Source organism: Palaemon carinicauda, chromosome 38 (assembly GCF_036898095.1).
Source record: "Palaemon carinicauda isolate YSFRI2023 chromosome 38, ASM3689809v2, whole genome shotgun sequence".
Lineage (NCBI taxonomy): Eukaryota > Metazoa > Arthropoda > Malacostraca > Decapoda > Palaemonidae > Palaemon > Palaemon carinicauda.
In genome coordinates this window covers 34,101,706-34,116,876 of record NC_090762.1, presented here as the reverse complement: position 1 = coordinate 34,116,876, position 15,171 = coordinate 34,101,706, and the positions used below count along the sequence as shown (strand labels likewise).

At 43.2% G+C, this 15,171-nt stretch overlaps 1 protein-coding gene across 1 annotated transcript in view; it reads right to left on the bottom strand.

The window, feature by feature from the left end:
* Positions 1–15,171, bottom strand: part of U2af38 (U2 small nuclear riboprotein auxiliary factor 38) — a 93,045-nt gene that overhangs the window by 66,511 nt on the left and 11,363 nt on the right. Inside the window, exon 2 of the mRNA XM_068362048.1 lies at positions 9,581–9,668. Within this exon, the coding sequence (XP_068218149.1) occupies positions 9,581–9,668 (88 nt within the window). The remainder of the gene's footprint in view (positions 1–9,580; positions 9,669–15,171) is intronic.

Genomic DNA, 15,171 nt, shown 5'->3' with positions numbered 1-15,171 from the left:
GACTTGAGAAGTCGGCCTGGGCAGAGGCAGGAACCCCCAAGCCAGGTTCCTCTCCCATGGCATACCAGACGCTCGACTTAGAAGCCAGCTTGGGAGGAGGAAACACAAAAGAGGTCCTTCCCAGTTGCTTCTTGGAATGCAACCAGTCCCCCATAACCCTCAAAGCTCTCCTAGATGATCTGGCGAGAACAAGCTTGGTGAAGGCAGGCGCAGCAGACTGCATGCCCAGAGCAAACTCGGAGGGAGGAGAACGAGGGGTTGCAGACACAAAATGTTCAGGATACAAGTCCCTGAACAAAGCAAGGACTTTGCGAAAGTCTAAGGAGGGTGGCGAAGACTTGTGTCCTTCAACATCAGAGTGAGGTTCATCCAGATGAGCAGCTTCATCATCCGATACATCATCATCCGACAGTTGAGTTGTGAGTGGCAAAGGCAGAGCAGCAAGCTGAACGGCTGAATCCTGCAGAACGGGTGCATGCGTACCTGCGGATCCAACATCATGCCTCTGCTGGACAGTCTGCGAGCTGGCAACAACAAAAGCAGAGGGCTGGTGTGTGGGAGGGTCTGCGGTGGGCTGAGGAGCATGCGGTATGGTATGCAGAGCATGCTGTAAGGTATGCGGCTCATGCTGCATGGTATGCGGAGCATGCTGTAAGGTCTGCAGAGCATGCTGCATGGGCTGAGGAGAATGCCGCATAGTGCTGGAACCCGGCAACTCCTGATGCGGCAGCTCACGCATGTTAGCAGATGGTGCAGCAAGAACATGCGTCTGGCAGGGAGGACTGCGCATCGGTGGAGGAGCTCTCACAGGTGGGGTGTGGGAGCAGGCAGCCGCAGTATCTGCTGAGCGCACAACCTCTGCGGGTTGTAGGTTAACAGGAGAGGTGTTAACCTTCTCGGCATGATACTCCTACATGAATGCCGCAAGCTGAGACTGCATAGTCTGCAGCATGGACCACTTAGGGTCTACTGTGGTTGGAGCAACAACAGACGGAGCAAAGGCCTGTTGAGGGACCACTCTACCTCTCTTAGGAGGTGTGCAGTCATCAGATGACTGTGCCGAGTCCGAAATGACCCAGTGGCTACACCTGGGCCGTTGGACTAGCTCGGAAGGGACCTTACGTTTGAGCGGTCGTGAGACCTTGGTCCACCGTTTCCTCCTGGAAACCTCTTCCACAGACGAGGAATGTAAGGGCTCATTCGTCTGTAAGTGGATGGGACGATCCTTAGCAGATACGTCCGCAACCACTGAGGATACATCCGTGCGCCGATCAAGGCCTGCCGAACCCTTTGGTCCTTCGACATTGCTTCTCCCCTGGGCTTGGGAGCTTGCAAGAGGTCCTGGACTGGGAGGACGACTGGCACGCACAGATGTACCCTCATGCGCAACACTGACACTGACACTATGCACATCACTAGCACTAACACTTCCCACTGCACTCTTCGCTTTCAGCTCTCTGACATCTGCCAAGAGCTGATTGCGGTCACTAACCAACGACTCCACCTTCTCACCGAGAGCCTGAATGGCACGCAACATATCAGCCATTGCAGGCTGAGCACTCGTAGCAGGTTCGGGAGTCACCACCACAGGGGAAGGAAAAGGTTGAGGGGCATGGGGAGAGGAAAAATCCACAAAGCGAGAAGAACTCCTCCTATCTCTCTCCTTCTCTAACCTACGTGCATATCTGAGGAATTCATTAAAATCGAATTCCGAAAGCCCAGCACATTCCCCACATCGATCTTCCAATTGACAGGATTTACCCCTACAATTGGAACATACGGTGTGAGGATCTATAGAGGCCTTCGGAAGACGCCTAGTACAAGTCCTAACACTACACTGCCTGTATTTAGGAACTTGGGAATGGTCAGACATCTTGAATTTAGAGGTAGTCAAGGGGGAATTCCAAAATTAAGCAAAGATCGTTAACCAATGAATCAAATTAATTCCAAAAGCTTGCTAAGCTAAGGATAAAGCTTCCTGAACAGCGAAGGCTAAACTTTAGAGCAAATACATCACCAAATCGTGAACAAAAGACTCCAAAATCAACAGCGTATCCAAGTAGGTCTTGCCGGCGGCACGACAGAGGAAAAATTGAGTTCTTGTTGACAAGAAGTACTTTAGTACCTGACCACAGATGGCGCTGTTGAGTACACCCCCACCTGGATAGCGATCGCTGGCGTATCCCGACCGTAGATTTCTGTCGGGCAACGGAGTTGACAGCTACATGATCATCGGGTAAGATTAATATTGAAAATATGTGGTGATAGATGAGTATGGCCATAGATTTTTCATCTAAGTATTTACTAATAAATGCTATGTTTCTAATATGATAGTTACAATTTCTTACCATGTTATTTATATGTTCGTTCATTGTCAGTCTATCATCCATGATTACTCCAAGATTCCTGACAGATTTCTTTAGGTCAATGATCGATTGACCTATTTCAATTCTTTGGAAGCATTCGATTCTTTTTATATCTTTTTCATTTCCAAAAATAATACATTCACTTTTGTCTTCATTGAGCTTGAGCTTTTTTGTTAACATCCAAGCCTTAATGTCATTCATTATTTCATGTATCTTTCTTTTAGCTTCATCAACTGATTCTATTGGGAAATAGAATTGTGTATCATCAGCGTATATTTTAAACTTAACTCTGTGAGTTTCAAGTATATTTGCCAGTTCAATCATGTAAATTTCAAACAGGAGAGGACCTAGTACACTGCCTTGAGGCACCCCTTTGGTTAGTTTTCTTGTCTCAGATTCAACATTTGATATTACTACTTTAACTTTGCGCTTTTCAAGATAACTCACAAACCAGTCGTGTGCTCGTTCTACGATGCCCAGAGCTTTAAGGTCTTCCATCAGATATGTATGTTCTACAGTATCAAATGCTGCACTTAGATCAAGCATTACAAGAATGCAACACTTGCCATTTGTTATAATTTCCGTTATGTCATTTTTTATCGCTAATATTGTTGTTTCTGTGGAGTAATTTTCTCTGTATGCAGATTGATCATCAGGTATGACATTAGATTTTTTCAGATATTTCCAGGTTTGTTCGTGTACAGCAGTTTCAATAATTTTCGAAAAATATGACAGATTTGATATTGGCCTATATGAACTTAAATTGTCTGCATCACCTTTTCCTTTATACACAGGCTTGATACACGCAACTTTTTCACAATCAGGGAAAACTGCCTGTGTTAGACTCATATTTACCATGTTTCGGTAGGTCTCTTGTAGTCTGGTGAAATTTTCTGCATCTTTTACATCATTAATTGGAAATGGATCATTTCCGCAGTAGGATTTTTTACTTTCTTTATTATTCTCATATAATCACTCTGACTTAACTCTTTGAATACCCTTAGCTTATTTACACCTGTTGCTGATGTATTCCTTTGCTCTGTTGTGCTGATGTTGTGGATGCCGAGTCAGAGGAAGGTGATAGTGTGAATGGGACGTGGTACCCAGCTTGGAGCATTGAGACCATCCAAGATTCAGCCCTGAGGATCTCCCATCTCTGCCATCTGTGTTTCAGGCAACACCCCTAGTGGGAGCAACCATGTTTGTCCCCTTTGCCTCCTCTTCTCCTCGCACCCTTACCATGACAGGGCTGCTTGGGGTCTGGCTTCTTTGTGTTGGAGTGCTTGGAAGCCACTACTCGTCTTCTTGTGCGCTGCACAGAAAAAGGCATCGGTGCAATTGGGGCCAATGATTAGGGGGCGAGATGTCACTAACCTATGGAGAAGGAAGTCTTGCCTCGCCTTCCTCCAGTGCTACGCAAGAGCATCATTGTCTTCCGTGCAGAAAAGAGAAGGACTCTCCACTGATAAACTGTGAAGATGGCACGCTTCTCTCTTTGGCACCTGCCTCTGGAATTTTGAAATGACGGAGTCCCGTTATGTCAAAATCCAGTTTGCCCACTGGTTGACTGCTTTGAGCGTAGAACTCAACAGCGCTCCGGATCCGACATACAGTATTCTCACTGTTGGTCAGATAATCAACAGAGCCAGACCAGTAGTCAATCCATAAAGAGGCTTGCAAAGTTGCCTTCGCAATACTCTTCATGTTCGCAGCTTCTGCAGCCGGGTCCAATGGCAAGGGCGAGGAGTCATCATGCAAGATGTTGTGATACTTCCTCTGCCTAACAAAAGGTGGAGGAAGTAAGCAGGATGAGTTACTCGCCCTTTGAGTCTTTCTTTCACGCAATCTGGGAACTACCTTCTTAATAAACCACGACATCTTTCCGGGTCGTGGGGCATAGCAGATTATGTCTAAGACTGTCTCCCTCCTTGGGGGCCAAGTACATGGTATCCCAGAGTATATTAATTTTCCTCATGTATGCAAATACCTGGATGAAGGAATAGTCCAACTTTCCCCGCTTTGTGGCAAGAGCTTTAGGGCTAGCTGGCAGGGGCAACACACAGTCAGAGTTGTCGAGTCATAAACCTGGAACTCATCCAACTCTAGACTCGCACACATAGAAGCCTGGGTTGGGTCAGTGTTGTCCTCAGGTACCCCATCAGGGGATCGAGACTTCAGAGGAAATTCCCGTGGTACTAGCAGCGACAAAGATGGAACCACATACTTGAATGCTCTTCCAAAGCATTGGGACATCAATGATTTTCAATTCCCAGTTCTTCAGAAGAGCCTTCGCAACTTTCCGCTCCTGAAGCAAAAGCTGAGAAAGAAGATAGGAGACTGACTGTCTCCTTCTGAGAGGCCAACGCTGGCTGTGAGACCTGCGGAGGCTCCATGGGAGCAGCAACAAGCTCTGGTGGCAGAATGACCGGTGCGGTACAAACTACCTAGACTGGTGACAGGCGGTAGTAATCCATGAAGGGAATCTCTTTAGGAGATCTCAATCCTTTCCTAGTTCTTGGGTTCAAGTGTCTCCCGGAGGAGGCATCCGCATCTCTGCCCCCTTCGCTTTTCGACCAGTTTAATTGGGATAATAGTACAAATTTTATATACAGGTAATTTGTATTTATCTAGCTATACAAACCTAAGTCATTTATATGGGATAACTTACTTCTAGTAATGTTTTCTACGACCAGCCAATAAAAATTTTGGTTGATTGTCACACTTTGATACTGGATAAACACAGCACATGAGCAAGGAGCAAACGGGAACTTGCTCACAGTGTCTCTTCCCAACTCTTACTTGGTCAATTGAGGCAGGACCTTTCGTAAATGACTCAGGTTTTTATAGCTAGGAAAAATGCAAATTATAGAAAAATTGTAGTTTATTCCTATAAGGATACAGAACAAACTTCTGGGTCATTTATATGGGGAGTCTTCCATAGTAGGGATGAAGTCTCCATGAAATTAAGAGGTAGACCCTTCCTCTCTGAAAGATCTAATTACTACAGTATAAGTAATAGTAAGAGATCAACGTGAATCGTAAAGGAGAGTGTAGCCAGCTCGTAAAGAGGCAAGGTCAAACTTTCAATTCTTGAGAGTTGAACCATTCTCTAGTACTAATGCTATCAACAATAGAAGGCGATCTAAGAGAACTGACAGGGAACGTAGTAGCCGGCTCATAAAGAGGCAAGGCTGTTCGTTCAAGTCACAAAAAGGTAATCTGGTGAAATGGTATGAACATCAAATGTTACAAAATAAAAGGGCCCTTTTTTAGTATATCATGAAATACAAAAGAAATTGAGTCACATATACTTGCATCAAGATGAAAAACCCAGGGCATTTCAAGTCCAATCAAGATCATTATCTGCCTCTAGGTCCTTCTAGCAAATATTGTCAGGAATAATGAGGCCTAGGGCTAGTGCTGGCACGTGTCCTGTGAGAGCTGATAGCTATGTTATAGTTGTGCTGCTGCCACAATGATTATTGAGAGGGTGTCCAAAGGCTTGAATGTGCCATCTTTAAGGTAAATGTCTGAAGGTGAGTTTTACCTTCTATCCATCAGCTTGTATTAATGTGGTTTCGCGGAACACTGAAGCTGCGGAAAACCAATATGTATCATGTGCTCGAGGGGGGGGGGAGGCAACACTTCCCCTGAGGAAGTATAGGTTCTTATGATGTTTCTCTCAATCAAAGAGAGACAGTGCTTCTCAATACATTCTTTTGGAGAGTCTAAATTTGCAAACAAAGTGGTCTTGGTGACTATTATTATCGAGTGGTTTTGCAAACGCGAAGGTTGTAGCAAGCCCACCTAGATCATGTACTCGAGGGGGTGGGGGTCCCTAGCGACACTTCCACTGAGGATGCATGGGTTCTTCTGATAGTCTTTATTCGTGTGATCAGGAACCTCCTGATTGTGAAAGAGTTAACCTGAGATCTTTTATAACCGGAGTCTCGATTGTTCATTGAACTACAGACGGGAAAAGATGGCAGAATTTTTTCTTTTTTTGTAATTTTAGCAAGGGGGTGTCCCTAGCAACTCTTCAGGAAGAACTTCACTTCTGATCTGAGGGGGGCAACAACTGAACAAACTTAGTATCCCTGGGCAGAGGGGTCAGAGCACTCTGTTCATCCTTGGACTTCTTGAGAGGCAAGTTCATGCATAATCAACACTTCTGGATGTGTGTGCCGTTTGAAGATAGGGTTTCAAGGAAATCTCAAAATGAAAAACTGAAGGGAGGTTTTCGTTGCAAAGACTGAGATTTGTCTCTTACTCCCGTTTGGAGGAGACACAGCAATGTACACATCTCGTTTAGTTTCCTGCGATGAAAAAAATACCTCTTCCATTGGGAGGGAGTACACTCCCTACAGTATTCACGTAGAAATTCTCTTAAATATCTCTTGTCTAGGCAAGAGGGACACAGAGGATGTGTCCATGTCTGCAAGGTTCATAAGGATGTCACAATAGTCACTATCCCAGCCAGGGCAAAAACATAAATACTAAGATTTACTAGACATAAGCACTCAATGAAGTCACTCAGATAACTGTGAATTGAAAAAACCACGAGTCAAGAGAGCTAAATACTAAAAGGTTAAGTGAGATGAATGCCAAAGGCTCGGTCGTAGAGAAGAAGTAAGAGCACAACCTCTTCACTTCTCGACCAGCAGTGTCGTGGAGAGATGCTGTGACCTCCTTGCGCATGCACTGTGTTTTCTCCATCAACGAAGCATGACACAATGAACCAATATTTTGATTGGCCCATCATAGAAAACATGATCAGTAGTTACTCCATATAAATGACTCAGAAGTTTGCATCAACGAAGGAATAAACACAGTTTCTCCCACATGGGATCATTTGAATGACCATGAGGCAAAGGTAGGCGAGACACTGGAGGATAAAAAGGGGCCACCCCAGGGTGCCGCACTCCTACACCTGGGGTCCAAAGGTGGGTTCAAACCTTCAGGAAAATCTGACACTGAGGATGTTATGGTTATGGGTCTATATTTCCCTAATGATAAGAGTGAAGCAGGACTGATGGCAGCCTGCTTTACAACCTGAATGAGATTCTAGAATCATGGTGCATCCCTCGTGAATGAGGGAGCAGCTGAAAGAGCTCTAGTCGAGGGATGTTCACTGGGCAAGTGTGTGAGTGGTGTGGTCGGTCTAGCCATCACTAGCCACACTAACTAGCAGAGGGTCATTGACACCTTGTGCAAATGTTTATGGCTAGATTCCAGCTACGCTGGAAACATATCCATAGCAAAGAACGAAGAGTTCATATTTGTGTTGGAACAAAAAATCATGGTTTAGCACAACGTTAATTTATATACATGTTACTTCCAGAGCAAACATATAGCAATAGAACTTTCCAAAAAAAAAAAAAGCATAACAAAACATAACTGTTATTAGATGACCCTCACCTATAAGTAGTGCTAAATTAAAATAAGTCACAAGTGTTAAAAGTGTTATTAGAATTGAAAAATAACATCACTTACCTTCCAGAGCATACAACTTACCTTCTTCAAGTTCACAAACCAACCAACACTGAACTATAACTTATTATTATATTTGTAAGATACAAACAAAAACTTACTCACAGAGAACTTCTCAGTGGGAAAAGACAAGATACATGTACTGTAGATATTTCCTGAAACAGTTTAGTAACCAAGCTAAAATTCTACTACTGCACAATCGTGCAGCAATGTAAATCCTCATACAGGCAAGTACATCAGTACTTTCATAACCATTAAATTGTCACAAGTTGCTATTAATGTGTGTGATGCATTAAATCATGCCTTGAGCCTAATCAATTTGGCAGAAGTGAAGACATGTACTCTGGCTTCCATCTCCATCCAAAGAAGCAACACATACTTGAGGGAATGTGATGGAAAACTACCATATATTTTTACCTTTTGCCTATTAGCTGGAAGAGGGGTTGAATATAATACCCGGAACACACTGTAAACAAACATGTTATGTAAAATTTGCATACAGCAATAACGTATTCTTTTTATCTTATCAAGTAATCATAAAGCTATTAATCATTAAACTTGACAGAACCATGGGTTCATATGGACTTTAGAAAAAATAAAAACAATTGAGGGTTAGCACAGTATGTGAGAAACCATAATAATCATATTCAATTGAAAATTTACAAAAATCAAGAAAAACAATATTCAAGGGAACATCCTCAAGGTGCCCATTCCAGATTTCAGATGTTTAAAAGGGACATTAAATGTTTATTTCTTAACAAAACTACTTCATGTTCTGATCTATGATACTGCAACACACTTTGGTACATTTAAGCTGTATATAACCAACAGAAAAAAATTATAAGATGAACAATATGGTGAATATCCAGGATGTAGGATGAATGATAATAACAAAGTCATACTAACCCATCTCACGTTCTACCCAGTGAATGTGCGTAATTGTAGCTCTTTGCTGGTTTGGTATGATAACCTGGGCTCAGAGTGATCATACTTGGCTAGATAAAAAGACAAAGATATAACTCAGTGGGTCACACACACAAGAGGCCACTTGTTCCCCAATACCCACCATATCAACCAATCATCCCATCTCAGACAGGAGGACTAATTTATGGTACCATCAGCCAAACACTATCTCAACTTGATATAATTTAAAAAGACAATATCTTTCAGATGAAAGCAAATCAAAAGACTTTTTCACATGTCCAAACAGTCACTAGCTACTGCAAAGTAGACCCATATGAATGTGACAAGTGGCCAAAGCCATCTACAGCTTGTAAGAGGCCACATTTCATACATTAAGTGCTTTAAAAATTGGCAATATATTCTAAATAAGCACTTGATCATCAAATTTCTGAAATGAAATGCATCACCAAAAATGCAAATAACTGTAAAAACAAGGCTAATTGACAATGATAATTTTAAAAATCTACAAAAATCACAAGAGTGAATCAACACATTAAGATAATCAACAAAAGTGCTTTACAAGTATCTGAGAACAAACAGGGAATTGTCTTCTCTATGAAGAGGTAATAAGGATACAAGGATACAGGCTACGAACTCCAAAATAGCCAATATCTACGCAAACACCTAACTTGGAATTATGAGATAGAAGACCATGAAGTATCAGAAGACACTTGTAAATTGAACTCATTATACAAAGACAAAGGAGTCAATTTCAAGCTGCCATATACAATAACTTCTAAAAAATATCATAACAGACCTACCTGACTAAATGTAGGTTTATTGTGAATTCTGGAGCAGCGATCCCCGTGTCGACAAGCTCCGATTTTGAAGTAAAAGCTGCAGTTGACCCTTAGAAAAATAAAAATATAAAAATAAAATACAGCTTGGCAGTTGGTAAGGAAAATTCTAAAATGAAAATAGTTTCCTATAAATTATACAAAGCTAATTTTTTTTTTTTTTTGTCTTTTACATGGAAACATCAGAAATTTAAAAAATATCATGACAAATCTTGAAAATCATTTGTATTTTTCCTAACCATACTAATTTGAGTTATTTACTATAGGAGTAGAATTATAGCAAAGGCTGAAATATGGAGAATTTTAAGCAATGTATTATTCCTATGGATATGAACCTTGAACTCTATATTAAGGAATAACCATAAGGCTTTTAAGCGAGGTGTAACTACCCAACCGCTACCTAACCGGCTACCCTGCTCTCTCACACACACACACCCGTGCTGGCTCGTCACTTTTGACGGGAGGCAGGATTTGCAGGGGGATAGGTGATGGTGGGCCAAATTTGTATACAGTGAACCCTCGCTACTTCGCGGTTCGACAATCGCGGATTCACCACTTCGCGGGGTTTTTCCATAACCCATATATATATACATATCGCGGATTTTCCGGAAATTTCGAAAATACCGCAATATCTGAAGACCCCAAATACGATATTTCGTTACCTGTAATTCCATTAATACTGTAATTAGTAATATCTGCTCTTACTGATTGTTCATTGCATTACATATGACATATAATTAAGCACAGAAAGAAATAAAACACGAAAAGAGAATGTGATCATACGATAATTCAGTACTGTAAGTAAAATTAAATCGAACATGAAACGCAAATCAGATGCAGTCATACCATATTAGAATGGTGTGTACTGTAATGGATATGCTTCTTTTCCATGAATCTTTTGTATGTATACGTACGTAGTACTGCATCCAATAATATTCTTTGTTGCAAAAATCACATTTCGAATAAGCGTACGAGAGAGAGAGAGAGAGAGAGAGAGAGAGAGAGAGAGAGAGAGAGAGAGAGAGAGAGAGAGAGAGAGAGGCGTAAAATAGCGTACGTAAAGCTGTATTATTATTATTGTTATTATTATTATTATTGTTGTTGTTGTTAATAAAATTATTATTGTTATTATTATTATCATTATTATTATTATTATTACTGTACAGTATTATTATCATTATTTATTATTATTACGGTATTGTACTTAATCTACGTACGTTCAGTATGCGCGGGGCATCTTCTATGAGTAGGTAACCAACGCATCATAGTACTGTAAGACGGGTTGTGATTGGTTCAAGCGCTGATAGATGACGAATCAGAACTCAAGTTTTGTAATCTAGCCTCTGATTGGTGTTTTGACCGCTTCTCCAACCCGCAGCATCTCTTTCCGCGGTCACTTTGTCTCCCGCTGTATCGCTGTGTTGACGTTGTTAATTGTGAACTTTAATCTGTGCTGTGCGTGACTGTTTTAAGTTGAACTTTTTGTTGAACTTTCTGTTAAACCCTACTGTACAATGCCTCCCAAGCCTTCTGCTTCTACTAGGGCTGGTAGTGAGCCTAAACAGCACCGAAAGATGATGACGATTGCTGAGAAGGTGACGCTTCTCGATACTATGTTAAAAGACAGTAGAAGTTACGCGGCCGCAGACCTCGAAGACCTGACGAAATCGGGCAGTGAAGACAGTGAAACACAGGAAGAGATCCAAGAAAATGTCGAAGAAACGGTCTTAACATTAGAACGGCTTGCCAAGCTCTGCAAGCTTGCGAATGAGGAGAAAGAAATGTCGCAAGAGTGGGACGAGGATATGGTTCGTTCTGTACAATTCTGCACCAAGATCGATGAACACATGGCTCCCTACAGGATGCTCTTGCGAAAAAAGAAGCAGCGGCAGCAACTTCCGATCACAATGCCCTCAGAAGAAATTGAAGAAGTGTCTCAGGAAGAAGTTGAAGAGGTGTCCCAGGAAAAGACACCTCCGTCTGAAGAGACGTAAAATACTATTATTGGCTGCACAGTAGAAGACATCATCAGCTTCATCATCATCATTTCTACTGTGCAGCAAATTCATCGCCATCATCATTCAAGTTTTTCTTGAACTTCTTTCGTGGTGAGTACAGTAACAATCTTTATTTTTTACTTAAACATTTTAATATTTGTGCCTGTTTTATAGTTTAGTACTGTATGCATTAAGTTAAAGGGAAGGTTTTAAAAGCCTATCATATTTTTTTTGTTTAAAATGTTATTTTCATTAGTAAAATAAATTTTTGAATATACTTACCCGATGATCATGTAGCTGTCAACTCTGTTGCCCGACAGAAATCTACGGTCGGGATACGCCAGCGATCGCTATACAGGTGGGGGTGTACACAACAGCGCCATCTGTGGTCAGGTACTCCAGTACTTCTTGTCAACACCACCTCAATTTTTTCCTCGGTCCACTGGTTCTCTATGGGGAGGAAGGGTGGATCAATTAAATCATGATCATCGGGTAAGTATATTCAAATATTTATTTTACTAATGAAAATAACATTTTTCAATATTAATCTTACCCGATGATCATGTAGCTGATTCACACCCAGGGTGGTGGGTGGAGACCAGCATACATGTTAACAAAGAAGCTAAGTATCCCGTATTTTATTTTATTAGTTATTCAAAAATAACATAAAATAAATAAGTACCTGGTAAGGAAGACGACTTGAACCATTACTCTGCCTTTATTAAGTACGTCTTCCTTACTGAGCGTAGCGGTCCTCTTAGGATGCTGAACGACTCTTAGGTGCTGAAGTATAAAGGGCTGCAACCCATACTAAAGGACCTCATCACAACCTTTAACCTCGGCGCTTCTCAAGAAAGAATTGACCACCCGCCAAATCAACAAGGATGTGGAAGGCTTCTTAGCCGACCGTACAACCCATAAAAAGTATTCAAGAGAAAGGTTAAAAAGGTTATGGGATTATGGGAATGTAGTGGCTGAGCCCCCGCCTACTACTGCATTCGTTGCTACGAATGGTCCCAGGGTGTAGCAGTTCTCGTAAAGAGACTGGACATCTTTGAGATAGAATGATGCGAACACTGACTTGCTTCTCCAATAGGTTGCATCCATAACACTCTGCAGAGAACGGTTCTGTTTGAAGGCCACTGAAGTAGCCACAGCTCTCACTTCATGTGTCCTTACCTTCAGCAAAGCAAGGTCTTCTTCCTTCAGATGAGAATGTGCTTCCCTAATCAGAAGCCTGAATTAGTAAGAAACTGAGTTCTTAGACCTTGGAAGAGAAGGCTTCTTGATAGCACACCATAAGGCTTCTGATTGTCCTCGTAAAGGTTATGACCTTTTTAGATAGTACCTAAGAGCTCTAACTGGGCAAAGTACTCTCTCCAGTTCGTTCCCCACCAAGTTGGACAGGCTTGGGATCTCGAACGACTTAGGCCAAGGACGTGAAGGAAGCTCGTTTTAGCAAAAAACCGAGCTGCAAGGAACATGTAGCCGTTTCAGATGTGAAAACTATGTTCCTGCTGAAGGCGTGGATCTCACTTACTCTTTTAGCTGTTGTCAAGCACACGAGGAAAAGAGTTTTTAATGTGAGGTCCTTAAAAGAGGCTGATTGGAGAGGTTCAAATCTTGATGACATAAGGAACCTTAGGACCACGTCTAGATTCCAGCCTGGAGTGGACAACCGACGTTCCTTTGAGGTCTCAAAAGACCTAAGGAGGTCCTGTAGATCTTTGTTGGTGGAAAGATCCAAGCCTCTGTGGCGGAAAACCGCTGCCAACATACTTCTGTAACCCTTGATCGTAGGAGCTGAAAGGGATCTTACGTTCCTTAGATGTAACAGGAAGTCAGCAATCTGGGTTACAGTGGTACTGGTTGAGGAAACTGCATTGGCCTTGTACCAGCTTCGGAAGACTTCCCCTTTAGACTGATAGACTCTGAGAGTGGATGTCCTCCTTGCTCTGGCAATCGCTCTGGCTGCCTCCTTCGAAAAGCCCCTAGCTCTTGAGAGTCTTTCGAAAGTCTGAAGGCAGTCAGACGAAGAGCGTGGAGGTTTGGGTGTACCTTCTTTACGTGAGGTTGACGTAGAAGGTCCACTCCTAGAGGAAGAGTCCTGGGAATGTTGACCAGCCATTGCAGTACCTCTGTGAACCATTCTCTCGCGGGCCAGAGCGGAGCCAACCAACGTCAGCCGTGTCCCTTTGCGAGAGGCGAACTTCTGAAGTACCCTGTTGACAATCTTGAACGGCAGGAATGCATACAGGTCGAGATGGGACCAATCCAGCAGAAAAGCATCCACGTGAACTGCTGCTGGGTCTGGAATCGGAGAACAATACAACGGGAGCCTCTAGGTTATCGAGGTAGCGAACAGATCTATGGTTGGCTGACCCCACAGGGCCCAAAGTCTGCTGCAAACATTCTTGTGAAGGGTCCACTCTGTGGGGATGACCTGACCCTTCCGGCTGAGGCGATCTGCCATGACATTCATATCGCCCTGAATGAACCTCGTTACTAGCGTGAGCTTTCGATCTTTTGACCAGATGAGGAGGTCCCTTGCGATCTAGAACAACTTCCACGAATGAGTCCCTCCCTGCTTGGAGATGTAAGCCAAGGCTGTGGTGTTGTCAGAGTCCACCTCCACCACCTTGTTAAGCTGGAGGGACTTGAAGTTTATCAAGGCCAGATGAACCTCCAACAGCTCCTTGCAATTGATGTGAAGTGTCCTTTGCTCCTGATTCCATGTTCCCGAGCATTCCTGTCCGTCCAAAGTCGCACCCCAGCCCGTGTCTGATGCGTCCGAGAAGAGACGGCGGTCGGGTTTCTGAACAGCCAAAGGTAGACTTCCTTGAGAAGAAAGCTGTTCTTTCACCACGTGAGAGTAGACCTCCTCTCTTCGGAAACAGGAACTGAGACCGTCTCTAGCGTCATGTCCTTTATCCAGTGAGCAGCTAGATGATACTGAAGGGGGCGGAGGTGGAGTCTCCCTAACTCGATGAACAGGGCCAGCGATGAAAGTGTCCCTGTTAGACTCATCCACTACCTGACTGAGCATCGGTTCCTTCTCAGCATGCTCTGGATGCATTCTAGGGCTTGGTAGATCCTTGGGGCCGACGGAAAAGCCCGAAAAGCTCGACTCTGAAGCTCCATACCCAGGTAGACAATGGTCTGGGATGGGACGAGCTGGGACTCCTCAAAATTAACCAGGAGGCCCAGTTCCTTGGTCAGATCCATAGTCCATCTGAGAATCTCCAGACAGCGACGACTTGTGGGAGCTCTTAAAAGCCAGTCGTCTGACGGAGCCGGACACAAGATCATGGTACTGCTGCACAGTCTGTGAACTGTCAACCATGGGGAAGCGAGGAAGTACAGCGACAACCCGAAACTGTCTAGACTGTCTGGGTCGTACAGACAACTCCTTATCGGGTTGCTGAGGTTGCCGCACTGCGTCACAACAAGTCACTTCTGCTGGTTGTTGAACGTCTTCCCAGTGACACACTGACTCCGTAAACAAAAAAAATCCTCTAAAAAGGACTAAGCTTGGACTGCATGTCTTGCAACAAAGCT